Consider the following 26682-nt stretch of genomic DNA (forward strand, 5'->3'; position numbering starts at 1 on the left):
AGGCGGGGTCTCCGGGAGGGGGCGGGGCGCACGGGCAGGGCGGTGGAGCTCGGGCACTCCGGACCCTCACCCCTCCAGCCCCGCCCCCGGCCTCCTCCAGCCCCTCCCTCCGGGTCCTTCCAGCCCCGCCCCCGGCCTCCTCCAGCCCCTCCCTCCCGGTTCCTCCAGCCCCGCCCCGGCACGACCCCTACCGTGGAGGCGGGGTCTCCGGGAGAGGGCGGGGCGCACGGGCAGGGCGGTGGAGCTCGGGCACTCCGGACCCTCACCCCTCCAGCCCCGCCCCCAGGTCCCCACCAGCCCCGCCCTCCGTGCCCTTGCAGCCCCACCCCCGGGGCCCTTCAGCCCCTCCCTCCGGAGGCCTCTACCCCTCCCTCCGGGTCCTTCCAGCCCTTCCCTCCCGGTTCCTCCAGCCTCTCCCCAGCACGACCCCTACCGTTGGGGGCGGGGGTTTCCGGGAGGGGGCGCGGCGCGCGGGCACTCCGGACCCTCACCCCTCCAAGCCCCGCCCAGACCCCCTTCATCCCTTCCCTCCGGCCCCTCCCCTCCGACCCCCCCAGCCCCTCCCCCAGTCACCTCTGGCCCCTCCCTCCGCCCGCCCCCCCCCCCCCCCGCCCCACGACGCCCCCTGCCCCGCCCCGGCCCCCTCCGGCCCCCTGTCCCTCTCTCCGGCCCCCTCCAGCCCCTCCCGCGGGCGTTCCTGCCCCTCCCTCCGGGCCCCCCTCCCAACCCCCCGCTCCGGCCCGGTGGCCTCCCGGAGCACCGAGCCGGGCACCTGGCGCCCTGGCCGCCATGAAGCAGCTGTGCGTGTGCGCCGCCGCCTCCTGCGCGGTAGGGCCAGGGGAGGGGGCGCGGGAGCGGGCGGGGCTCGGGCCCTAACTCTCCCCTCCCTGCCCGCCCCTCCCCGCCCCTGGCTGGGCCAGCACCGGACCCCCGCCCCCAGACCCGGGAAGGACCGGCAGTGAGGGGGGTGCGGGAGGAGGGGGGCAGAGGTCGAGGGATGGATATTTGGGGAGACATGGGGATGTTTGGGGAGGCAGCTTTGAGAACAGAAGGGGACACGGGAAAATGTAGAGGGCATTTGGAGGGACGGTTTCGGGGACCCGTTTTGGGTGAGTTCATTTGAGGGGATAATTTGGACTATGTTTTAAGGAACCATTTTCGGGAAAATATAGTGACATTTGGAGTATAATTTCAGAGAACATTCAAGGGATATTTTTGGAAGGACATTTTTAGGCCAGATGTTGGGGTCATTTGGGGGGATGATTTTGGAGACACTTCGGAAATTTGGGGAAGACGTTTTGGAATGTATTTCACGCTACGGTTGTTTAGAGCACGGATCTTGGGACATTTAGGGGACGATTGTGGCATTTCAGGGACAGTTTAAGAAGGATAGATGACAGATGGTTCTGGAAGACATTTAAAGGGACCCTTTTAGGGGTTCCCATGGGAAGATTTTGGAGGTGGGGGTGATGTTTGGAAAGGTGGCTTTCACTAAAGGGCTGGCTGGGGACAATTTCTGGAAAGATGCGGGGGGGGGAATTTAATGGGACAATGATGGTAATGGCTGTCGTATGGACCTGGGAGCCGCCGCTGGGGGATGTAGGCTTGGGGGACGCTGTCTCAGACCCCCGCCCAGGACTACCTCCCCCTGCAGCTGCGGCTCAGCCCCGCTGACCTTGGCTCCTGCCCGCCCTGTGGCCCCTGCCCCATCCCGAAGCCGGCCGCCAGAGGCAGGCGCCAGGCAAGTGCCCGAGGGCAGGCAGTGAAGCCTGGAGCCCCGGCCAGGGGGGGGGCAGGGAGGGGGCCGCGATCGCCTGGCCCCACTCTCCTCTGGGTGTGCCCTGTAGAGCCAGGAGTGGGGCAAAAGTGACGAGCGGCTGCTACAGGCGGTGGAGAACGACGACGCTGCACGGGTGGCCGCTCTCATCACCCGCAAGGGGCTGGTGCCCACGAAGCTGGACCCCGAGGGCAAGTCCGCGTGAGTGCCCACACCCCGGGGGTGGAGGGGTGGGGGGCGGCCATCCTGCAGCTGATCCCTGGCCCCCCACCTCCAGATTCCACCTGGCTGCCATGCGGGGAGCAGCCAGTTGCCTAGAGGTGATGCTGGCGCAGGGCTCCAACGTCATGAGCACCGATGGGGCAGGTACTGCCTGCTGGGCCCCGGGGGAGGGATGCGGCGCTCAGACCGGGGGCTCAGCCCGCAGGTCCACTCAGGCCCCGCTCCCTGGCTTCAGCGGCCTGCTGAAAAAGCGGGGGTTCCGTTCAGCGCCCCCCACCCCCGGGAGGCACAGGGACTTGTCAGGCTGCAGTGAACAAGAAAAAAGACTATGTAGCTGGCACCAGTCAAGGTGAGTCGACAGCTCGTGGGCGGGAAGTGGCCAGGACTCAGATGGTGGTTAAGGCAGAGGAATTAGCCGGAACAGAGGATTCCCTGAGCTTGACAAGTACCTGGGCACGGGAGAATAACAAGTAGAATTTGGGGGGAAGGGGGAGGTAGTATCTGACGTACGGGGAGTAGCTGGGGTTTAGGGGTAGCTGGGAGGGGCTGGAGCCAAAGGAGAGTCTGGGTGTATGACTTAACGAGGGCTCTGAGGGAATGTCTGATACAGAAGGCGCGGCCAAAGGGAGTGGCTGGGGCTCTGGAAGTAACTGGGGGGGGGGGAGCATAGCCCTGGCTGAAACTTCGGGACATCGTAGGAGGCACAGGCCGCCCGTGGGATAGCAAGGGTTTGTGGATTAGCGGGAGCATACGCAACAGCGGGGATTCCGAGGGTCAGGGCTGGGGCTGCATGTTGTCGAGCACGGAGGGTGGCTGGGGACACGGGGAGGAGTGGCTGGGGACATGGACCGTGGCTGGGGCCATAGGGCCTGAGAAGTGGGAGGGTGTGGAGTATAGTCGAGATGAGAATGTCTGGGACACAGACTAGCTGGCCCCTGGAGAGTTCTCCAGCTACGGGGAGTAGCACGGTTTGGAGAAGTACCTGGGGTTTGGGGCGTTCACGGGACACAGAAACTCCTCGCAGATAGTTGACACAGATTTGGGGAGCATTCAGAAGCTCCTTGAGTATGTGGAACCCTAGCGAACCCTCCCTGCCTTTCAGGTTACAATGCCCTCCACCTGGCGGCCAAGTATGGGCACCCACAGTGCTTGGAGCAGCTGCTACAGGTCATTTACCCCCTCGTGTCAGATACTCCCCTAACGGAGATACTCCCTTCCCCTGGCTACCCCTGACTTCTAGCAATTCCCTGAACCGCGCCCCCCCCCCACCAGCTACTCCCTGAATCCTGGGTGTGTCTTAGCCTCCTTTGCTCCTGAGCCCCAGCTACTCCCTGGACAACCAGATACTCCCTGAGTGTCCAGATACTTCACACACCCGAGATATGCTCCCAACACCAGGTATCTCCTGAGCCCCAGCTTCTCCTCCAACCCTAGGTGGTGGCTACAGCCACTCTCAGAGCTCTCATCAAGCCCCCAAGCCCCCAGCTGCTCCTGAACTCCCAATGAGTCCCTCTGTCACCAAATTTCATGAAAAAGCAAAGAGAGTCACTTGGGAGTCCCTAAGGAGGTGGGGTCCGCGGAGCGGGCACGGGGGAGGGAAGAGATAGGTAGGGAGCCTGAAATGCAGCAGAGCCCAAGAAGGGGCAGGTCCCAGTTCCTGGAGAGCCTCCAACGACCCACACCCCTCCCTCCCCAGGCGTCCTGCGTGGTGGATATCGTGGACAGCAGTGGATGGACAGCCCTGCATCATGCAGGTGGGTGCAGCCCAGCTTTGCCCTGCCCACCATGACCCAGAGGGTGCTGGGCGTGGGATTGTTCTACTCCGGGTCCTGGGAGACTGGCCGTGAGCGTTCTGCCTCCTTCCTCCTTTTTCCTCACCGAGTCCCTGCTGTGCGCGCGTCCCCGGGCTCAGCATTAATCCTCAGGAACACTTTGAGCCCCAGTCACCCCATCGGACAGGCAAGGTGGTCGAGGCTCAGCCACGAGAAAGCGGGGAAGGCTCAGGCTGTCTGACCCCCAAGCACCAGGCCTGGGCGAGAACGATGGTGGTGGTAAGGACAGTGACCAGAATGTACTTTCCTAGGGAGTCTCAGGAAGGGCAAAGATCCAAGCATCCTTCGTAATCATTGAATCCAAACTCCTTCCTGAAGGGAGGCCAAGGGACCCGCCCGCTTGAACCAGAACCCAACCCGGCATCTGTCCACCATGCCCATGAGATCAGGGAATGACTTCCGCTCATGACTCAAGAAATGCCTGACCTTTTGGAGACACAGAATAAACTGGGATTTGCTTTGGGGGTTTCGATCGTGGGTTGAAACTTACCGGCAGTTGGCGTGTGCTGCCACCTAGTGGTCACACTGTGGAAGCTCAGCCGGTTATTTCATTCAATAAATATTTAAGTTCCTGCGATGTGTCAGGCTGTGTTCTAAGCACTGGGATTGCAGCAGGAAACCAAATGCCGTACCCCCTCGAGCACACAGCAGATAATCAGATAGGTCTTCTTGACATTTCTTTCTTTCTTTCTTTCTTTTTTGAGAGAGAGAAGGTGGGGGAAGGACAGAGAGAGAGAATCCCAAGCAGGCTCTCAGCTGTCAGCACAGAGCCCCACGCGGGGCTCGAACTCATGAACTGTGAGATCATGACCGGAGCCTTGACCGACTGAGCCCCCCAGGCGCCCCTCTTGTTGACATTTCTAGTGATCGCATGAAACCCTTCCTCCTTTGCGGCTCTGGACGCACAGTCTCCCCCTTCCTTGACCTTACAAGGCTGTTTCTCGCTTCACGGCTCCTAAGAAACCTCTACCCTCTTCCTTTTCACCTTCGAGACTCAGAACTCAGGTCAAACCCCATGAAGCCTGCCCAGGCTCAGCTGACGTCTGATCCCTCCAGTGAACATTACCAGTCTCTGTATGAGGCTTGGCCCATGGTAGACACGTACTGCTGGCTAAAGCGAAGAGAGGAAATGCATAAAAATTAGCCCAAACTTCCACCTTGAAAGAGAGCCATGGTGGGATGTGGCAGGAACTTGGGACAGGGAATTAGCAGACCTGATCCTAGCTCTGTCTCTTACCCTACTGGCTGACCGTGCACCTGGGTGGGCCTCAGTTTCCTCATCTGTAAAATAGGGAGGCGTACCTTTGCTATTGCCCTCCCAGGGAAGGTAGGAACTTCTGTCACAAAATAAGGGATAAGAATCACACCAGGCAGAAGGCCCCCCCCCCCCCCCAAAAAATGTCTAAACCTTGCCCTACCTACCCTCCCTCTTTTCCCAGCGGCTGGCGGTTGCATTTCCTGCTCAGAAATCCTTTGCTCTTTCAAGGCACATCTGAGTCCCCGAGATCGGGTGAGCCTCCGGGAACTTTTTGGGAATTGTACTTGAGGTACGCTGTCACCAAGTGGCAGCATCCCAGGCGCCCGTTAAAAAGCGTCAAAGGGTCTGGAGTGAAGTTCAGGGGCAGTCGTATGGGCTTCCCTACCTCCCAAGGTCGGCCTCTCACATTTTGTCTCGTCCTTCCCCTGATTCCCACCAGTCAGGTACGACGCCCCTTATCATAGCCGCTCAGATGTGTCACACAGATCTGTGCCGCCTCCTCCTGCAGCAGGGGGCTGCCGCAAATGACCAGGATCTGCAGGGCAGGTGAGTATCTCCCATCCCAGTTGGTCCCTTGTATATGCCGTGTGACCTTGGGCAAGTCTCTTAGCCTCTGTGGGTGGGGGATCTAGTTGCCTCTTCCCCTCCCCCACGCAGCCTGGGTATGGAGGAGGGCCTGGGGGTTTGAGAATGCCCTCGCTTCCTCAGCAGCCCCCTCTCCTGGTAGGACAGCCCTGATGCTGGCCTGTGAGGGGGCCAGCCCCGAAACAGTGGAGGTGCTGCTTCAGGGCGGGGCCCAGCCGGGCATCACCGACGCCCTGGGCCAGGATGCTGCCCACTACGGCGCCCTGGCGGGAGACAAACTCATCCTGCACCTCCTGCAGGAGGCAGCTCAGCGCCCCTCACCACCCAGTGGTATGCACCCCCGCCCCGCCCCCCCACCCAGGCCCCGGCCAAAGCGAATCTCCTTCCCTTTGTCCGCTGGAGACAGTTTCAAGGTATCCCTCTTTACTGCATCATAGAAGCATGCCTCCGCCGATGCTGCTGAGAACAGTTTCGAGGGTCCCCGGAGCTTTTAGAATAATCTGGGGGGTCCACTCTGCTTTCCTGGGTCATCCTTATGCTCGGATATTTGCCTTTCCTAAGAATTGGCACCCCGTACCTGCCCCATCCTGGAGGTGCCCCTGTCCTCCCCTTTTGAGAGTTTCAAGGTCCCTCCTATCAGCAGCTGCAAACGTAGTCGAGTCCTACTTGAAAAGTCCTGACCCTTGGGGAATTGGGAGCCCACCCCTGCCGTAAGTCCCTTGGGCTCACTAGTGCCCTTCCTAGGGCTGGGAATAGAGTCCCTAAAACAGAGTGCCTGACCCTGCTTCCCTCTCTTCCCTGCCCTCCTAGAGGACGACTCGGGCGAGGCATCGTCTCAGGTACGGATCCCTAAGCAGTGAATGAGTCGTCCCCCTGCCCATGCTACCTTCCCCCTTGTTGTCCCAAGCTTTCTGGGGAGAGAAGAGGTGGACTTCTGTCCCAGGGTTGTGACCTAGGAAGACCTGTTTGGGATGAATGCTTCCTTCAGGGTATGCTGTTACCAAGTGATAGCAGCATCTACAGCATAACTCTCAGAAGTGGGCGAGAACACTGGGGGGGACGGGGCCAAATCATGGGGCTGGGGCGGCGTGGTAGAGGGAACCGAGTTTGGTGAAGTCGGGGAAGGAGGCAAGTCCGGCCTCTTTCTCTCTCCCAGCCGTATATCATCTCAGCTCCGCGGGGAAAGGGAACTTGCAGACAGTTTGGTCTGGTACCAAGTACCGAGGCACAAAGAGACGCTGAGAGTAAAGCATAAGATCTGGAACTCTCTGGAGATGTGGCCCCTTGTATGCTGGGATAAGTGAGGACCGGGGAGAGGCAGGGTCTAGCTCCGGCTCACGCGGGAAGTGAGGGCAAGGGCTGAGGTCGATGGCGGATAGCGGGGCCCTGCTGGCCTGATGTCTTCGGGTCAGAGGCTGGCAGGTTCCCCACGGGCTTCCTCCACCCCTCCCCCCAGAACTCTGTGTGCAGCCACGAAAAGCGAGGGGCCCCCAAGAAGCGGAAAGCGCCTCAGCCCCCTGCCAGCATCCCCATGCCGGTGAGAGATGCCCTGGCTGTGGGGGCGGAACAGGGGCGGGGGGGACAAGGTCTGGCTCAGATATGGGAGGGGACAGCCCTTGGGCCTCATGTGAAGGTGGCGGGTCCCCGGGTTGGGGGGAACAGGATGATCGCGATGCCTACGAGGAGATCGTGCGGCTGCGCCAGGAGAGGGGCCGCCTGCTGCAGAAGATCCGGGGCCTGGAACAGCACCAGGAACGGAGGAAACAGGAGGTGAGGGGCCCCAGAGACACAGGCCTGGGGCTCAGCCTGGGGTGGAGTGCAGTTTTGTGGGGAAGACTCCCCCTCTCTCTCCTAGCTCCCTCCCCCCTCACTCACTCTGCTCCAGCCACACGGGCCTCCTTGTGGCTCCTCCAACACGCCAGGCCTGGTCTTGCCCCAGGACCTTTGCACGTGCTGAGCCCTCTGCTTGGAACACGCTTCCTCCAGATGTTCCTGTGGCTTCCTTCCTCTTTTCCTTTGGGTCTTTGCTCAGAAACCCCTTGCCAAAGACGCCTTCCCTGTCCACCTCATATAAAATTGTGACGCCCCGGACTCACTTCCCAGTTCCCTTCGTTTTTTCTTTCTTTCTTTTTTAATGTTTATTTATTTATTTTGAAAAAGAGAGTGAGAGCGGGCGTGTGTGAGTGAGGGAGGAGGGGAGAGAGAGAGAGAGAGAGGGAGAGAGAATCCCAAGCAGGCTCCTCACTGTCAGTACAGAGCCCGATGTGGGGCTCGATCCCACAAACCACGAGATCATGACCTGAGCCGAAACCAAGAGTTGGACGCTCAAATGACTGAGCCCCCCAGGCGCCCTGAGTTTCCTTTATTTCTATTCAAAGTGCTTACTGCTATTGGACATGACGTACATTTTATTCATGGTCACCCATTTGACTATAAGCCTGTGAGCAGAGCCATGGTTGACCGGGATGGGCTCACAGAAGATGCTTGATGAATATTTATTGGATGAGCGAATATTTGAGTGAGGCAGTGAATGAATGAGCGGCCCCAAATGGGGTCTGACACTGAATAAATACTTCGTGATGAGTCAGGAGGCAGAGCGGTGTCGGGTGCGCAGGAGGTGACCCAACGGACGTCTGCGGTCAGGATGGAGGGCTACTAAGCAGAGGCGGGGAGGGGAGGTCCTTCTACCCAGATTCGAGCCCCGTCCCCTCTTCTTCCCGTCAGCTGCCGGAGACAGAGGCCAGCTCCCTACACAGCCTGGAGAGACAGGTAGGTGGGAGCCGTGGGGAGAGCCAGCCCCGCCAGCCGCCCCCCGGCGTCTCCTCCTGGAGGCTGGCCGAGCCCCCCACTGCCCTCCTTCCAGGTACAAGAGCTGCAGCAGCTGCTGGCGGAGAAGCAGGAAGAGAAGGAGAGCCTGGGACGCGAGGTGGAGAGTTTGCAGAGCAGGCTGTCCCTGCTGGAGGTGGGCGGGGCCTCGCCCCTGCCGGAGGTGGGCGGGGCCTCTCCAGCTGCGGCTACAGGACAACCACACCAATACGTATACACGCGCACAGCCACACTCCCAACAATCAAACGCGGCGCAAACGTGCCATCACAGGCAACACGCCCACAGACACACGTCCGGACACAAAACGGACACGTCCCAAAACGCGTAGCCTGTAGGCACAGAGGTGAACGACCACGGTCATCCGCACGTGGCCCTGCCCGTAAAGCTGGCCACCACAGCAAAACGTCTGTGAATGCGTAATCACACACGCACCCTGGACACCCTCAACGTGTGCCCAACAGACGCTTCTCATCCAATCACACGCGGACGACAGGGCCACAGATCCATGTACACGCACGTGTATTCTCCAAAATACGTCCATTCGCAAACATGGGTACGTACACAAGCATGCCTGCGCACACGGACACGCACACGTTGAAACATTCACGGACACACCAGACTAAAACACAAGCACAAAATCGCACGTATCCCAGGAGCTCACATGGGAGAAGTGGGGGGGGGGGCACGCCACTCGCACGTGCTCACCACAGACCCACAAACCCTGAGCCACCTGATCCGGGACTCGCGCGCAGACACGTGACCCCAGCGTGGACTCCAGACCCTGTGAGGACACAGCCCACACACCCAGGCCGCACATACGACTCCAGTCAGTGGGCTGTGGTCGCGTGTTTGGGCAGCGGCGGGGCTGATCGCCGCTCCTCCCCGGGGGCCCAGCGTAGCCCCACGGCACACAGTAGGCACTGAATAAACTCCGTGGGCCAAACAGATCCCGTCTGATGCCCCGGGGGAGTGTGGGAGATGTGGACACCCCTGTCCACTCTGAATTTGGGGAGGGGTGGGGGACAGGACCCGAGCTGGACCCCGTCCCTCCCCCCAGAATGAGCGGGAGAACACGAGCTATGACGTGGCCACCCTGCAGGATGAGGAAGGTGAACTGTCTGACTTTCCAGGTGAGCCCCACCCCGTTCTCCCTCCCTGCCCACCTTGTCCCTGGGGTCCCCGGGAAACGGGGCCTTGACCCACAGGCATGGAGAGAGTTTGAAGCTGGGAGGGAGGTCGGCCCTCCTCCACCGCTCCAGACCCCCAGCTCCCGTCCCTGTGGCCCAGGACCCTTGGGGCTGACTCTGTGCGCCCACCAGGGGCTGAGGCTCTGCTCTCCAAACGGCTAAGCCCCTCGGCCCAGGAGCTCTTGGCCTCACTGCGGGAGCAAGTGGCTGCACTCACCAGACAAAACCAGGAGCTGATGGAGAAGGTCCAGGTGGGGAAACTGCGGCACCGGAGGGTGGGGTGGGGACAGATCTGAGGACCCCAGGGATTGTCCCCAGGGGGAGGCGGGGGTCAGCGTGGGCATGTGGCTGAGTCTGTGGGCAGGGAAGGTGGCGGCAAGGCCACTTGTGCCCCCGTGGCCCCAGGCTCCCACCGGCTCCCTGCTACCACCTCCCAGATCCTGGAGAGCTTTGAGAAGGATGAGATGGAGGTAAACGGGTCAGCCGAGGTCATCCCCCTGGCCCTCTATGACTCTCTCCGGGCTGAGTTTGACCAGCTCCGCAGGCGGCACGCCGACGCCCTGCGGGCACTGGAGCGACAGGAAGCACAGCACGGCCCTGGAGAAGAGGAGGCGGCCCCTGGGGAGGGCAAGGGCACGGGAGTCAAGACCACCAGGGACGGGCCGATGGAAATGGAGCTTAATGGCACCACGGCTCCGGGAACCAAAGTTGACGGAGCCGAGGCCACAGACGACGGGGCCGCGGGAGATGAAACCGTGGAAGCGGCATCCACGGGGGCCGAGGCCACGGAAACAAAACCCACAGGCGCCGAGGCCACGGAACCAAAACCCACAGACGCCGAGGCCACGGAAACAAAACCCACAGGCGCCGAGGCCACGGAAACAAGATCCACAGGGGGCGAGGCCACGGAAACAAGATCCACGGGGGGCGAGGCTGCAGAAACAGAGGCTCCAGAAGAGGGAGGAAACCCCGAAGCCGAGGCCACAAAGCCAAAAGCCGAGGAAGCAGAGATGAAGGCCAACGGAGTGGGTGAGGTGGCGGCGGAGCTTCCGGGCACAGAGACCACCCACGTGGAGGCCACAGCCCCGAGGGGCCCCCTGGGCGCCGTCCTGCACCCTGGTGCTGCGGAGGCCTCAGAACAGCTGCAAGCGGAGCTGGAGACCAGGATCCGTGGCTTGGAGGAGGCACTCCGGCAACGGGAGCGGGAGGCGGCCGCCGAGCTGGAGGCGGCCCACGGCAAGCGCCAGGCGGCGGAGGCCGAGGCTGGCCGGCTCCGGGAGCGGATGCGCGAGGCTGAGGGTGGCGGAGCCTCGGGGGGCGGCGGCGGCGGCGGCGGCGGCGGCGGCGACGCGGTGCAGCTGCGAGCCGCCCTGGAGCAGGCCCGCGAGGACCTCCGAGTCCGGGACTCCCGGCTCCGGGAGCTGGAGGCGACCTCGGCCCGGCTGGACGAGGCCCGCGCTGGCCGCCTGCTGGCCGAGGAGGAGGCCCGGGGCCTGCGGGCAGAGCTGGCCCGGCGGGAGGAGGCGCGGCTGGAGCAGAGCCGGGAGCTGCAGGTGCTCCGCGAGCAGCTGGCCGCCGCCACGGCCGCCGGGGAACAGCAGCGGGCGGTGGCTGCCGAGCTGGGCCGCGCGCGGGATGCGGCCGAGGCCCGGGCGGCCGAGCTGGCGGCGGCCTGCGAGGAGGCCCGGCGGGGCCTGGCGGAGCTGCGGGAGGCCTCCGAGGCCCTGCGTCAGTCGGCCGTGCCGGCCTCCGAGCACCACCGGCTGCAGGAGGAGGCCCTGGAGCTGCGGGGCCGGGCGGCCGGCCTCGAGCAGGAGGTGGTGGCCACCGGCAAGGAGGCCGCCCGGCTGCGCGCCGAGCTGGAGCGGGAGCGCGCGGGGAGCGTGGCCCGCCTGGAGCACGAGCGCGTGGTGGGCGCCTTGCAGGCCGACGTGGCCCGGCTGGAGGGGCAGCTGGAGGAGCTGGCACGACGGCACGAGAAAACCAGCGCGGAGGTGTTCCAGGTGAGCGCGGCCGCCGCACCCCCACCCCCCTGGCCTTGGCAGTCTGACCTGCAGCCGCGGGGCGTGGCCACCCCATTGGTTTCAATCCTATAGACCCTTGACCCCCTCGGCGGCGGCGTTTCCAGGTGGATGGCCCACCCTGCAGCCGTTCAGATCTCTTGGGTGGTTCCGTTTGTGTGTCTTTTTAAAAACCTTTGGGCCATTTTGACCCCATCATTTTTCTTTTCTTTTTTTTTGATTTCCTTTTCTTTTTAAAATTAAAAAAAAAAATGTTTACTTACGTTTGAGAGAGAGACAGAGTGCAAGCAGGGGAGGGGCAGAGAGAGAGGGGGACAGAGGATCTGAAGCAGGCTCTGTGCCGACAGCAAACAGCTCAATGCAGGACTCGATCCCACAAACTAGGAGATCATGACCTGAGCCAAAGTCGGGAGCTTCACCGGCTGAGCCGCCAGCCCCATCATTTTTCGAAAGGTTCGGGCTCTCTGTGGTTTGTGTATGAAACCTCCGTGCACCCAAAGTCACAGTGTCTCTCAGAAACGTTATTGCTTTAATTCCAGTCACATTTACCCTTCATCTTTGAATGGTGTGTATGGTGTGAGGCAGGGATTGGGGCCCACTCGTTGTTTTGTAACCACTGACGGTTTTACCTGACATCCATCTTCCCCGCTGGTTCAGAACATCCTGTGGTTCCCGGCGGGCTGTTTATTTTATTTTATTTTTTTTTTCAACGTTTATTTATTTTTGGGACAGAGAGAAACAGAGCATGAATGGGGGGAGGGGCAGAGAGAGAGGGAGGCACAGAATCGGAAACAGGCTCCAGGCTCTGAGCCATCAGCCCAGAGCCCGACGCGGGGCTCGAACTCACGGACCGCGAGATAGTGACCTGGCTGAAGTCGGACGCTTAACCGACTGCGCCACCCAGGCGCCCCCCGGCGGGCTGTTTAGAGCTTGTCGTTTTATGATCGTTCTCAATGCTTAAGCCCGAAAGTAGGAGGATGTTACACCCAGAGGCTTTTTTTCCACTTCATTTATTTATTTTGCGAGAGGCAAAGAGAGAGTGACTGGGAGAGGGGCAGAGAGAGGGAAAGCAGGAATCCCAAGCTGTCAGCACAAAGCCCAAGGTGGGGTTCAAACTCACAAACCACGAGATCATGACGAGCCAAGATCAAGAATCAGAAGCTTAACTGATTGAGCCACCCAGGTGCCCCTGCCCAGAGATCTTTTTCATCTAATATTTTGAGCCCAGTAGATTTTGGTGCTGAGTTATTGTTGCTTTTCTTAAGGCCAGGGAATATTTTTTGTCCCTGGTGGTGGACATTTGATTTCATCTCTTCTTTTAAAAAAGCAAAAACAGGGGTGCCTGGGTGGCGCAGTCGGTTAAGCGTCCGACTTCAGCCAGGTCACGATCTCGCGGTCCGGGAGTTCGAGCCCCGCGTCGGGCTCTGGGCTGACGGCTCAGAGCCTGGAGCCTGTTTCCGATTCTGTGTCTCCCTCTCTCTCTGCCCCTCCCCCGTTCATGCTCTGTCTCTCTCTGTCCCAAAAATAAATAAACGTTGAAAAAAAAATTAAAAAAAAAAAGCAAAAACAAAAAAACTGGTAGGTGTTATAACAAAACATGTGAATAAGCCCACATTCGCTGGTTGTTGTCAGGAGAGCATTTTCCTCTCCATGCCCCTGCTCACTTATCCCTACAACAGAGATCATAATACTTTTGAGTCCTCACGTGAAAACGAAATAGTTTAATCTATATATGATGGTATAAGAGATCCATAGTGGCAGCCGTAAGTATTATTTTTCCAAGAAAAAGATTTAAAAAAATTTTTAATGTTTATTTTTGAGAGAGAGAGAGAGAGAGAATGTGAGGAGGGGAGAGGCAGAGAGAGAGGGAGACACAGAATCTGAAGCAGGTCCCAGGCCCTGAGCTGTCAGCACAGAGCCCGACGTGGGGCTCGAACTCACGAACCGTGGGATCGTGACCTGAACCGAAGTCGGTCACTTAACCGACTGAGCCACCCAGACACCTCTGATTTTTCTTTTTTAATTGTTAAAGTGTAGCCAGTCTGTACTGAGTAGAACCTCTACCTATTATCCTTGTCCCCCTGGAGCCAATATTTCTATAAAGGCCAAAGTTCTCCCAGCCTCCAGCCCACGACCAGTTTTTGTGAAGCTGACATTGCTCCGATCTTGGTATTTTTGCGAAAATGCAGTCATCGTTTGGATGTTGGTTTGCTTTTCGTCCAAAGTCTTCTGGTTTTCTTTCCTGTTGTAAGAAATCTATAAACCTTCACGACACGGAACAAGAAAGGAGCATCAGTAATGACGACAGCACAACAACTCAAATATAGCACTTCCTGTGTGCCAGGTGCTATTCCAAGCAGATCTGTATTTGTTCATTTTATCCCCATTATCACTCTGTGAAGTGGGGGCTGTTATTACCCGTATTTTACATATGAGGAAACTGAGACACAAAGAAGTTAAGTCAGTTGTCTAAGGCCACACAGCTAGCAGGTCAGAAGTCTCTGGCAGAGCCAGAAAGTTCACGGTGCCCAGGAAGAACCCCAAACTCCCCTGAGTCAAAGTCCTCAAGGTCAAAACGGGCTTGACTGTCCTCAGGCCAGAATAGAAGCATCAGAAGACTCTGGGTTCCAGGCGTCTGGGATCCACATGTCCTTGTGGTCACACATGGGCTTGGGCTGCAGGTCCAGAGGGAGGCGTTATTCATGAAGAGTGAACGTCACGCGGCCGAGGCCCAGCTGGCCACGGCAGAGCAGCAGCTGCGGGGGCTTCGCACCGAGGCCGAGCGGGCACGCCAGGCCCAGAGCCGTGCCCAGGAGGCCCTGGATATGGCCAAGGAAAAGGACAAGAAGGTGTGTCCCCTTCTCCTGTGCTCACTTGAGGGGTTCCCACTCAACAGAGGTTGGGGGAAATCCAAGAATGTCCCAGATGAAAGAGTCTTGGGAGATCATCCCATCTTCCAGATGGGAGACTGAGGCACAGAGAAGGGAGGGCACAACTCAGACACACGGGCTACTGTTGTGACTATGAATTATAACTACAGTAACATTTATTGAGCACTTACTGCATGCTGGGCCCCCTGCCATGCCTTTGACATGGACTACGCATTTAATCCTCATATCAACTTCCCATAAGATTGGTGCTTTTATTGTCCCCATTTGCGGAAACGAGGCACAGAGAGGTGAGGCCACTTGCCCGAGGTCACACAGCCATGCAGTGGTTCGGGCAGCATTTGAACCCAGGTTCCCGGTTCCGGGGACCAGAACAATGATGGCTAACAGCAGCCTATGGCTATTGGGTGGAGCGGTTTTCACACACTATCACTTTTCCTTCCCTTCTAATCCCAAAAGCCAGAAGGCATCCTTATTCCTGTTTTCTAGATGAGCAAGCCGAAGCTCTGAGAGGCAAAGTGAGCGGCTCAAAGTCTCACATCGTGTCACTGGACAGCGGATGTGACTCCCAGAGCCCCAGGTGCATTGGCACCGGGTCACCCAGCCCTAGCTCGCTGTGTGACCTTGAACAAGTCAGTCGACCTCTCTGAGCCCAATGCCGCCTCTTGCAAAATGAAAATAAAATTGTGGTAGAGATTATGGTGGATTTGTTGCAGGGTCTGTCCCTCTCCGCACTGGTGACACTCAGGACGGGTCACCGGGGAGCCGTCCTGGGTGCCGTGGGGGCTAAGCAGCGTCCCTGGCTTCCACCCCCTCCATGCCGGGAGCACCCCTGGTGTGACAACCACAGATGTCCCCAGACATCTCCTGGAGTCCCCTGGGGGCAGAATGGCCCCCTGGTTGAGAACCTCTGATCCACAGTAGAACAGTACAGCCCTGCATTTATTGAGCACCTGTTGTTTGCCAGGCAGAGTTTAGACTTAACCTCTGTTCAGAATCACAGTGACCCTCCAAGGTGAGAATTGTGACTCCCCTTACTTTACAGAGCAGGAAACTGAGGCTCGGAGGGGTTGAGTCATCTTCCCGAGATCTCCTGCAAGAAGGGAATAGGGAGGGGACCCAAACCCGGGGCTGCCTGGCCCAGCGCCCCCCCCCCCCCCCCCCGCCGCCCAGGCCAGGCTGCTTTTGGCCGCCCTGGAGAGGTCCAAAGCCCCCACCCCCCAAGCCCGCCCAGGCTCAGGGTGCCTTGATGCCCCCCCCATGCCCCCCCCCCCAGATTACAGAGCTGTCCAAGGAAGTCTTCAGTCTCAAGGAGGCCCTGAAGGACCAGCCGGCCGCCCCAGGCCTCTCGGAGGTGGAGGCCCTCCGTGGCCAGGTTAAGACTCTACAGGAGCAGCTGGAGGTGAGGGCACAGGGCAGGGATCCCGGGAGAGGGACGGGCCGGCAGGCATGGGAGGAACATTATTCAGCATTTTAGCAGCTGTCACCCTGGTGCGGGGGCTCTGGGTCTCCAGGGCGCGGTGGGGCACGTTCTTGGGGAGGGTGGGTCCCGCTTTCTGAGCCCCCCTCCCCCATACCCACAGCAGGCTGCCAGGGACCACAGCGCAGTGGTGGCCTTGTATAGGAGCCACCTCCTGTATGCCATTCAGGTGAGTCCCGCCTCCAGGGGGAGGCTGGTGGGGGGAGAGCTTCCGGGCCTCCAGGGGTGGGGAGGGAGGGAATGGGAAGACGGGGAGTGCCCAGGCTCTCTCTCCGCCCCCTCCCCACCCCGCCCCCCACCCCCAGGGTCAGATGGACGAAGATGTGCAGCAGATTCTGAGCCAGATCGTACAGATGCAGAGGCTTCAGGCTCAGGGCCGCTGAGCATCAGAACGCTGGCCTTCCGCCCGCCAGGCCCCGCGCAGGGGTGTCCGGGCTCCCACACTGGCCCCCCTAACTCGCAGACCAGCCTGGGCCCTCCCGACCGCCCCTGGCTGTGTCCACCGCCCCACTGGCCCCCCTGCACACGCTGGCCAGTGTCAAGGCCAGCCCTGACCGTCCCCCGCCCCCACTGGAGAATCTGTGGTCCCCTCTCCTGCGTCCTATCTGTCCTGTCTGTCCCGTAGCCAGGCAGCACCCCGGACCCCAGAAATAAAAGCTCTTGGAGCCAAGGATGAAAGCGTGTGGCCTGATCGCTGCCCCCCTCAGGGAGGGGAGGGTGGCCACGAGCAGGGATGAGGAGGTGAGGTGCTCAATCCCCCGCGCCAACCACATGGTCCCCGGAAGGAATGCTGTGTTCGTGGTGTCGAAGCTCACGATGAACAAACCACCCAGATGTCAAGTGAAGACAGGATCCGCGTCTGCCCGTCCTGTGTCACTTTCCTCACCCTGAATCTGGCCTTGCTGGGGGCATCCCACCCCCAGCCTCCCTGCCCCTGGCAAGTCCCCAGAAATCCCCTGGGGTTTCTTGGATCTTTCTAGCTAAGGCAGGGGAGGCAGGAGTGTGGCTGGTCCCGGGGGTTTCCTTGGGTGTCCAGGGAAGGCACCATGTCTGTAGGGGCTCAGCCTGTCCCTTGGGGTCCCTGTGGCTCTGATAAGGTCCGCAGGTGGGGCTGCCTCCCCGGGGCCTGCGTTTCTGTCTCTCTGTGGCCTGGCGTGTGGATTCCTGGCCAGGGTGGGTCCCCACCACTGCGGTCGGGCCTCTCTTCACCCTGTCTCCTTCCCTAGGTCTCTGTCTGTCTCTGTCTCTGTGTCTCTCCTCTGTTTCCGCCCCTGTCTCACGGTCTCCCATCTCTGTGTCTTGCTCTCTCCTCTCTGTGTGTGTCCCCGTGTCCCTCCCCACAGTGTTCCTTTCTCATCCTTCTCCATGACATCGTCCCCCTCCGGGGGTTTCCCCGTCCCCGTCCTCGCTGTAGGCGGAAGGAAGGACTGGCAGCCGGGTTGTTGTGGGAAAGGCCACGGGGTCTCCACTTCTCTCTTTCGTGGCCTCCTCTCCTGCCTGCACCCTCAGGGCCTCCAGAGCCCCGCTGGTGGCCGCGATAGTGAAGGGACCTCCTCCGCCACCACCGCCGCCCCAGCCCCTGCTCAGCTCTCCACTGGCCCCGCCAACTGGGTGGGGGACTCATACCTGGGGAAGGAGAAGCTCGGGCTTTGACCGGGGGCTGTGCTTCCCCCCTCGGGTGGGACTCCAGTCCCCTGCCTCCCCAAGGTGCTCCTGCCCCAGCTCACGACAGCAGAGCCCGCGGAGTCATGGCCTCAAGACTCCTTCTGGTGCTCGCCCTCTGTGTGGGCTGCTCACCCTGCATCGGGAGAGAAGGTATGTGGGACCCCCGGGGGCCTGAGAGGCCAGGGCAGAGGGACGTTCCCTGGGGCCTGGAGGTTGCCTGCCATGGAACATTCTGAGCTGGGGTGGGAGCTCACACACCTACTGGATACCCAGTGCAGGGGGAAGGGCATTATCATCCCATTGCATGGATGGGGAAACTGAGACACAGGATGAGTCCCACCGCAAAGTGGCACCAGGCAGCAGCAGCCACAGCTTGGATGGAGGGAGAGAGACGCAGGGAGGGAGGGAACAAGAGACCTTTTAATTATAGCATCTGTTTCACTTGCTTCCAAACAAAGTTGTTACGAGAGGGGCCACCCAGGCCCCCTTTGAGGCTCCCTGAACCTCAGTCTGGGGCGCCTGGGCGGCTCAGTCGGTTGAGCGTCCGACTTCGGCTCAGGGCATGATCTCACAGTTCGTGGGTTCGAGCCCCGCGTCAGGCTCTGTGCTGACAGGTCGGAGCCTGGAGCCTGCTTGGGATTCTGTGTCTCCCTCCTTCTCTCTGCCCCTCCCCCACTTGCGCGCTGTCTCTCAAAAATAAATAAAACATTAAAAAATTAAAAAAAAATAAACCTCAGTCTCCCCATCTGGAAAATGGGCTAATACTTCCTTCCCAGGTGCTAGAGAAGGTGGGAGATGAGGCAGGTGCCTTTCACTCACGCACTCATTCATTCATTTCACAAACCTTTATTAGGCACCTACTGCGTGCCTGGCGGGGAGGCTGGCGCCAGGCACACAGTAGGGCTCGGACCATCCCCAGGGTGACTTTGAAAGCTCACCCTGCTCCCTCTCCCTCCGGGGCCCCAGCAGCCCCCACCCAGCCCAGGGTGCGGTGCTGGGCCTCTAGGTACCCAATCGCCGTGGATTGCATCTGGACCCTGCCGGCCTCTCCGCTCCCCACCAGGCCCATTTCCTTCATTGCCACGTACAGGTCAGAGTGCTAGGGGGGCCTCCAGGGGGTGGTTTCCTGCTGGCCCTGAGACCAGGACAGCTGGAGGCTTAGGGAGACCTGAAACCCTCGGGACTCTGGAGCAGCACCAGCTAGGGGAAATACACTTCCTAAAATACAGATTGTGAGTCACGTGCCTTGTTTAAAATCTTCGAGAAGCCACGTTTAAAAAGGAAAGGGAAATTGTGAAGTTGACTTTGGTATTTTACTTCGGTAACGTCTAAAATTCCCGAGGACTTCTCATTTAATACGATGGAATGTAATTTAACATGCTTAATGTACGATCCATGTATTTACATTTATGATAGAAGTTAATATTACTTAAGAGGATTCAAGAATAATTATTTGAACGTGTAGTCAATATTTTAAAAATTAATGAGATATTTCACATCCTTTTTATGCTTAGTCTTTGAAATTCCACATGCATTTTACACTTACAGCACTTTTCAACTCACGTGCTAAACATTCACTGGAAATTCTCGGTCTCTGCTTATGTTTTATAAAATTTGTGGCTGGGAAAATCGATTCACCCAACTGGGAACTTGACGTTGAGGGTAGATGAAATAAATTAGAAAGACACCCTCAGTTGCACCAGCCATATTTCAGATGGTGGAGAGCCACTCATGGCCGGTGACCGCTGCGTCCAACAGCGTGGTCGGAGCCCGTGGACTATTCTGGAAGGCTCTGGAATGTTCTGGAATGTCTCTAGAGTCTGAAGTCTCAGGGCCTCAGAACTCAACAGAATCAGAATCTTCTTATTTCCAAACCTGTGATTCCATAGACCTTGGGATATTGGAATTCTAAGGCTGGAACTTTGACATTCCAGAAGCCTGTAGCATCTGTACCCTAGCATCTCCCTGTGGGGCGTGACCCCTGGCCCTGGGTCACCACAGGCTCTGAGATGTTGGGGCAAACGGCTCCCTCAGGGTCACCCAGCCAACAGCAGGATCCCAGCCCGTGGTCCTCAGGTGCTGTCCACACAGGGTCCAGGGCACAGGCGGGCCGGCAGGAAGGGCCGAGGCCCTCATACTGTCCCTGCGTGTCCAGGCTGGGCGTGGCTGCCCACGGGGAGAGCCGGCCCTGCCTCCAGCCGACACCAGAGGCCACCAGCTGCACCATCCCAGACGTCCAGATGTTTTCCATGGTGCCATACATACTCAACGTCACGGCTGTGCAGCCCCGGGGCACCAGCAGCAGCTTCGTGCCCTTTGTTCCGGAACACATCAGTGAGTGTGGGCAGCGATGGGGGGCGTGGAGGCCATCAGCTCGCTCCTGCCCCTCCCCCCTCTCACCACCCACCTCCTGTCACCCATCCTGGGTCCCGTCAGCCCCACCTTGGTATTAATTCGAGAAGAGACCCACTTTTCCCCATCCTGAGCCCCTGTCTGGCCCTGCACCCGGGTCCCAGACTCCAGCCCTCACCCCCACAGTCCGTCCTCCCCACAGTGGCCACCAGAGGGTGCACACGAGCCTCCGAGTCGGGTCCAGCCCTCCTCTGCCCACAGCCCTCCAGGACTCCCAAGCCCTCCTCCCCTGGATCCCCAGGGCCCTGCGCACCTGCCCCATCCCCTCCCTGCCCTCCTCCCTCTCTCCTCCTCACTCCTTCTACTGCAGCCACACACACCTCCTCTGTCCCTCCAACACACCAGGCAGGTCCTGCCCCAGGACCTTTGCACTGTCTGTGCCCTCTGCCCGGAATCCTCTTCCCCCAGATCTCTCTGGGGGAGTTCACTCCCTCACCTCCTTCAGGCCTCTACTCATCTCCTCAGTGAGCTCCTCCCACCCCCCCGCCAACTGTCCGAGCACGTTGTTGGATTGCAAACCCTCATATGTTGCTGGTGGTTACAAAAAAAAAAAAAAAAAAAAAAGACACGAGAGGCCACATGGGGTGGGATTCCCTTTATGGGAAATGTCCAGAACAGGCTCACCGTCGATAAGTATCTGATTGCGGGAAGGAGGGAGTCTGCCATCCCTTCCTGACCCCGCATCCTGCTCGCCCATCAGTCAAACCGGACCCTCCAGAAGGCGTCCGCCTGAGCCCCATCCCTGGGCAGCGGCTGTGGGTGCAGTGGGAACCCCCCCGGTCCTGGCCCTTCCCGGAGACCTTCTCACTCAAGTACTGGATCCGATACAAGCATCACAGATCTGCCCGCTTCCGCCAGGTGAGGAGGACGAGGGGAGGAGGGGAGGGTGGTTCCCGGGTAGAGGGCACCGCGGGAGCAGGCGTGCGCTGGGGCCTCAAACGCAGCCAGGGCGCCACTTGGGGGCAGCCGCGGGACTGGACTCCTGGCTGTCTACCCAAAGGGACGGCCGATGGGAACTCGAACAAATCTTCGCACGTACACGTTCACGGCAGCGCCGTTCACAACAGCCGAAGCGTGGAAACCGCCCGAATGTCGACGGATGAATTAGAGAAACACAGGCGTCCACCGCGCACGCGCACGCCCACAGAGGCACGCGTCCACCGTGCACGCGCACCTCCCTGGGTCGCGAGCGGGAGCGAGGCGCCCCCACCCGCCGCGCAGGGAGGGAACCGGACACGAGAGGCCACGTGGTGCGGGCCCACGTGTGTGAAACGTCCAGAACAGGCTCATCCACGGACGGGAAGGGGGCTCGTGCCTGCCCGGGGCTGGGGGGCGGGGTGGAGGAGGTTGCTGATGAGCACATGGCTTCCTTTTGGGGTGTTGGGATGTTCTGGAGCGAGAGTTGACGGTTGCACAACAGTGGGAAGGGACTCAGTGCCACTGGATGGTATCTTTGGATGGGTGAATTTCATGTCATGTGACTCTCACCTTGCTTGAAAACAAATCGGTTGTTTTGCATGTTTACAAAGTGAACAAACAAGGGCAGGGTACTGAGAAGGTCAGCTGTGTAGCAGACAGCCTGGGAAGCGGGGACCAGGAGCTCAGGGCTTCTTCAGTCCCGTCCCATAGGCCTTTCTGGGAAGATGGAAATGTTCTCCGTCTGCACCCACAATTGTACCACGAACCACACGTGTCTGCAAGGGGGGGGTGGGTAGCCAAGGATCTGGCCTTTTTTTTTTTTTTTTAAGTTTATTTATTTATTTTGAGAGGGAGAGGAAGGCTATGCACGCGCGAGTTGGGAAGGGGCAGAGAGAGCGAGGAGAGAGAATCCCAAGCAGGCTCCGCACGGTCAGTCAGGAGCCCGATGGGGGACGGGGCTCGAGCTCCCAAACCGGTGAGATCGTGACCTGAGCTGACATCAGAGTCAGATGCTTAACCGACTGAGCCACCCAGGCTTCCCGCTAAGGAACTGGCTTTTAAGTTTTATTTAGTGTTCATTAATTTTATCTTAAATATTTTCGCAATCCTTAAAACTGAGACAGAATTTGCATGCCGTAAAACTCGCCGTTTTATTTTTTTTTTTTTAATTTTTTTTTTTCAACGTTTTTATTTATTTTTGGGACAGAGACAGAGCATGAACGGGGGAGGGGCAGAGAGAGAGGGAGACACAGAATTGGAAACAGGCTCCAGGCTCCGAGCCATCAGCCCAGAGCCTGACGCGGGGCTCAAACTCACAGACCGTGAGATCGTGACCTGGCTGAAGTCGGACGCTTAACCGACTGCGCCACCCAGGCGCCCCAAACTCGCCGTTTTAAAGCGCACAACGCTATACGCAGCCAGTGGCTTTGAGTGTATTCGCAAAGTAGCGCAACCTTTAATGAATCTAAATGCAAGATGTCAGTCACCACATCCGGCGACCATCAGGACAGGTCAGGGCAGAGCCCAGAGGGAGCCAGTCAGGTCTGGGGCTAGGAGGTTGCCTCTGGGGGCTGGGATGGGTCGTCCTTGAGGATGAGGGGGACCCGGCAGGAGGAAAGGGCCGGCTCTGGGAGGGAGGGTGGGAATATCAGGCCAGAGAATTGCTGAGTGCGTGCCTCCCTCGTGCCCACGGGTTGTCGTCTAGGGAGGTGGCCGAGTGAGGATGTGGAGAGGTCAGTGCCTCGGCAAGAAAATTTAGTAGATTTCCCGACAGAGGGGGGCCCTGGGGCAACATCAGGACGGTCAGGAGGCAGAAACAGGAGCCCGGCTGTGCCTCTGTTGGGATTTCCACGGAAAGGCAAGGCAGGATGAGGTAGACAGCTCGGGGTTGGCGAGTCTGAACGGCTCCGGGCTGCACCCGCCCCAGAGGCTTTGAGGCAGGGGGAGTGTCGGCTTGAAAGAGAGAGGAAGAGGGGTGTGAGTCCAATCGGCGGGTTTATACCTGAGAGGCAGGCTCCTGGCCTGCTTGCGATCTCTGAGACTCGGCTGACCCTGGTCAGCAAGACGTTGAAGATCTCGAATCGGAAGGTACCGAAAACTTACAAACAAGGTTAACCCAGGGGGCCAGGAGGGAGCCCGGAGGAAGAGTGGGGTGCTGGGGTCTGGCTGCTGAGACAGCCTGGGGGCCCGTGCAGGCCCCCAAGGAATCCTGAACCGGGCGGCTCTGGGGCCAGGGATGGGGAAGGCCCAACGCGGTGGAGGGGGCCGCAGAGGACGTGTTTTTTGGATTGGGTGAGGGTCTGGGTCTTGCAGTTCTGTGCACAGCGGCCCCTCCCAGCCTTGTCCTTCCCACTGACCTGGCCCTCTTTTCTGCTCCCAGGTGGGGCCCATTGAAGCCACATCCTTCACCCTCAGGGCTTTGAGGCCCCAGGCCAAGTACTGCATCCAGGTGGCCGCTCAGGACCTCACCGACTATGGGGAAGTGAGTGATTGGAGTCTCCCTGCCACTGCCTCCATGATCTGGGGCAAGTAGCGGGGCTTTCTAGAACCCCCAGAGGAGGGGCTGGGTCCTTGACGTCCAACCCTCCCCCTCCCCCACTGCCTCGGATGGGACCCAACTGGCCTGGATTCGCTGCTGCTGAGTGGCTGGGCCACTGTGGACAAATCACTTTGCCCCCCCCCCTCTGAGCCTCAGTTTGTCAATCTGTGAAATGGGGATGTACTTCTTTCTTAGACCCCAGTACAGGGCTTTATGAACTGTGGACGTGTGATGTTTTTTATTGTTTAACTAGAAAAACACTGTTGTTGCTGGAATGAGGATTCCTCCTCCCTTCCTTCAGTAGACCCAGATGAGACCCAGAGAGGAGAGAATGGAGTGGGACACACACACAGCGACTCCCAGCTCCTATGAATGGGGTCAGGGCTGGAACGGAGGCAGAGCCTGGGGATGGCGGAGTCCTGGGGCTGGGGGCAGGGGTTCTGCCTGGGATACAGGGTGGAATCCGTTCAGTTCAGGCGTTCAGACCACCTACCTCCTGAAAAGCTGCCTGGGGGTGAGCCTCATTGTGGATGGACACAAAAATGACATGAATCTGGGACACAAAAATGACATACCTCTAGGAGGGGGCAAAGCCTTGCCGACCGAAGACCAGAGAAAATCCACGGACTTGTTTGTGAATTTCACTCAGAGGTCACCTTCTCCAAGAAGTCTTTCCTGACCACATCGTCTATGGCCAGCAAAGTCATGGCCCCCCCAAAGATACCCAACCCCTAATGCCCAGAATCTGCGAATACAGTACCTACCATGGCAAAAGGGATTTTGCAGGTGTGACTAAGAATCATGAGAATCCTTAATTTGATGATTAAGGATCTTTTATTAAGTTAATGAACATCGAGGCGGGTTATCCTGGATGATCCAGGGGGAGAGAGAAAAGGTGATGTGACAACAGAAGCAGAGGCCAGAGTGATGCCAGGCCATGAGCTGGGGAATGTGGGTGGCCCCTGGAAACTGGAAAAGGAAACACATTCTGCCCCGGAGCCCTCCTCCCATCCACTTTAGACTTCTGACCTCCAAACTGCAGGCTAGTAAACGTGTGTGGTTTTAGGACAGGGAGCTTGTGATAATAACCTCGCAGCAGCGACAGGAAGCTCATACACCATCTCAGGGAGCCCTTCTTTCCACTGTCCCAACACTGCCCTGTTGCACTATCCCCAGATCCCTTACCAGGTGTTTGGGTGTGGGAGCTGGTGTATGTGTGTGCAGGGGATGTGTGTACGGGAGCTGGTGTGCGTGCATGTGTGTCTGTGTCTCTGGTGTGTGCAGGGCAGGTGGCTTTGGAGCTGCTGTGCGTGCATGTGCAGGGGAGATGGGTGTGGGAGCTGGTGTGTGTGTGTGTGTGTGTGTGTGCGCGCGCGCGCGCAGGGGAGGAGGGTGTGGAGCCTGGTCTCTGAGTGTCTGCCGGGGACTCCAGGTAAACTTGGGCGGGGTGGCGTCCAGGGTGCTCCTCTGTGGACACGTGCAGCCTGGGGGCGCTGACCCCAGTCCCCAGGTGAGCGGCACGGGAACACGTGTGGGTCCCCGCAGCCCAACACACAGCCTAAGCGCTCAACGCCGACCTCGGTACTCGCTCCAAGCAAGAGCAAACAGTAGGGAATGTCTCGAGCAGCGGCCACGGCGCGTCACGACCCTATACTTAGGAGCCCCTGGTCACCTCTAGGGGGCGGAGCGCCTGCCTTGAACTTCCAATCAGCCGGCTCCCGGAGCTTTTGTTGCCAACTACCGAGGTTGCAACTCGGAAGAAGAGGTAGCCGGAGTCGGGTCTTGACAGGCGGGGATCTGAGCCAATGAAAAGGGAACCTGCGTATGCTCCAACCAATAATAGAATGAAGGAAGTGACGTCAGCGGAAATACGAGGGACGGTTAAGGAAGTTCGGCGAACACCGAGCCTAAGCGGTCCTCTGGCCCTTGTGGGAGGAGTAGGAGGCAAAGATGTCGGAGCGAAAAGTTTTAAACGTAAGTATTTGGTGACTGGGGCTTTCTACCCGAGAGGGGACATCTCGGAGCTCCGGCCTAGGTGGGCTTCCTGTACTTTCCTATTGGAACCTTTTTCTTTTCTCCAACGATCTTCCGCAGGGCGTGGCTTTCAGACACCTCCCAATCACCTTCCGCGAGGGGTGGGCCTTCGCGGTGTTTGCGGGCGGAGCTTAGGCTATTTACCAGGTCACGTCCTCTGATTGGATGTTCCGAAGGGAATTAGCCAATCATTTCCCCTGGGAGGGGGGGTTCGCCTTGAAGAGTAGCGGTGTTTTCCCCGCGCCACGCCCCAGGGCCGTGGCTCCCGGAAGCCCCGCCCACATACGGGTCTGGCTTTGCTCAGCCCTCCCGTTCTGCTGGCGGGGGAGCCTCCTAACTGTATTGCGAAACGGGGACTTTTGTGAGGTGGAGGGGGGCTCAGAAGTCAGGATGCGGCTTCTGGAAAAGAGAGCTCTTGAATTCCGAGTTCTTGTCCCCACCCCCCACCCCTCAGGAATGTCAGGGGGTGAGCTCCCCAGCCTGGGGGCGGGGGGGTAAGTCCAGGATGTCAGGCCAAGAGCCCAGATCTGCAGGGTCGGTTTGATGCTCCTTCCTGCGGCTCAGCGTTTTGATCTTTTAAACATTCATGTTAGGAATGCACCCCCAGCCCCGTCGCAGTCCAGTTCAGGTGCTGGACTTCGTGTCCCTGAAAGTCCTTCCATCCTGAGGATCCAACTGGGAACCGGTTCTCTAATTTACTGGTGGATAGTTCTATGCGCCGGCCGTTGCGCTAGTGGCACGCACATCGCGTCAAGGAGGTGGCGGGTTATGTCCATTCAGATGAGAATGAGGCCCAGAGAGAGGAGTGATAGCCACGGGGTGGAGGAGTCCAACCCAGGTCCCTGGATCCGTAACCTATGCACCACTGTACCGCTGTTTCCCCCAGAGTCCTGTCCCCACAGGGACTCAGTTTCCTCCTCTGTGAAATGGGTACGTCGCACCCCGTCTCCTAGAGTCTTTGCAAGGATTCTGTGGGACATGGCAGGTAAAGTGCTCCACGTGGCATCTGGCACCTAGTAGGTGCCCAGAACACAAGC

General features: G+C 59.1%; 2 protein-coding genes across 3 annotated transcripts; both read left to right on the forward strand.

The window, feature by feature from the left end:
* Positions 1 to 717: 717 nt before the first annotated feature.
* On the forward strand, positions 718 to 16727 carry ANKRD24 (ankyrin repeat domain 24). Its single transcript, XM_032595625.1, has 19 exons — positions 718 to 1978; positions 2055 to 2143; positions 3102 to 3166; positions 3696 to 3753; positions 5271 to 5341; positions 5529 to 5635; positions 5817 to 6004; positions 6485 to 6513; positions 7131 to 7211; positions 7337 to 7444; positions 8399 to 8443; positions 8538 to 8636; positions 9559 to 9631; positions 9821 to 9939; positions 10126 to 11691; positions 14391 to 14558; positions 15874 to 15999; positions 16181 to 16246; positions 16383 to 16727. Exons 2-19 carry the CDS (start codon positions 2071 to 2073, stop codon positions 16458 to 16460), a joined length of 3120 nt encoding a protein of 1039 aa, XP_032451516.1. The 5' UTR covers positions 718 to 1978; positions 2055 to 2070; the 3' UTR covers positions 16461 to 16727.
* An 849-nt stretch (positions 16728 to 17576) lies between these two features.
* EBI3 (Epstein-Barr virus induced 3) lies at positions 17577 to 23829 on the forward strand. 2 transcript variants are annotated; one of them, XM_030292577.1, is made up of 5 exons: positions 17577 to 17892; positions 18709 to 18832; positions 19898 to 20076; positions 20855 to 21012; positions 23453 to 23829. In XM_030292577.1, the coding sequence occupies exons 1-5, from the start codon at positions 17826 to 17828 to the stop codon at positions 23603 to 23605; spliced, it is 681 nt and encodes a 226-aa protein (XP_030148437.1). In that variant the 5' UTR covers positions 17577 to 17825; the 3' UTR covers positions 23606 to 23829. The 2 variants fall into 2 exon arrangements, with proteins under 2 accessions (XP_030148437.1, XP_030148438.1); XM_030292578.1 differs by having other exon boundaries at positions 18712 to 18832.
* Positions 23830 to 26682: the final 2853 nt, after the last annotated feature.

Source organism: Lynx canadensis, chromosome A2 (assembly GCF_007474595.2).
Source record: "Lynx canadensis isolate LIC74 chromosome A2, mLynCan4.pri.v2, whole genome shotgun sequence".
NCBI lineage: Eukaryota > Metazoa > Chordata > Mammalia > Carnivora > Felidae > Lynx > Lynx canadensis.

Excerpts from the sequence above, each read along its gene's own strand:
- EBI3 (XM_030292577.1), top strand. The coding sequence starts at position 17,826 with ATGGCCTCAAGACTCCTTCTGGTGCTCGCCCTCTGTGTGGGCTGCTCA. Across the intron at positions 17,893-18,708 it reads ACCCTGCATCGGGAGAGAAG|CAGCCCCCACCCAGCCCAGG; the intron begins GTATGTGGGACC and ends CCGGGGCCCCAG. Across the intron at positions 21,013-23,452 it reads GATCTGCCCGCTTCCGCCAG|GTGGGGCCCATTGAAGCCAC; the intron begins GTGAGGAGGACG and ends TTCTGCTCCCAG.
- ANKRD24 (XM_032595625.1), top strand. The coding sequence starts at position 2,071 with ATGCGGGGAGCAGCCAGTTGCCTAGAGGTGATGCTGGCGCAGGGCTCC. Across the intron at positions 3,754-5,270 it reads GACAGCCCTGCATCATGCAG|CGGCTGGCGGTTGCATTTCC; the intron begins GTGGGTGCAGCC and ends CTCTTTTCCCAG. Across the intron at positions 14,559-15,873 it reads CCAAGGAAAAGGACAAGAAG|ATTACAGAGCTGTCCAAGGA; the intron begins GTGTGTCCCCTT and ends CCCCCCCCCCAG.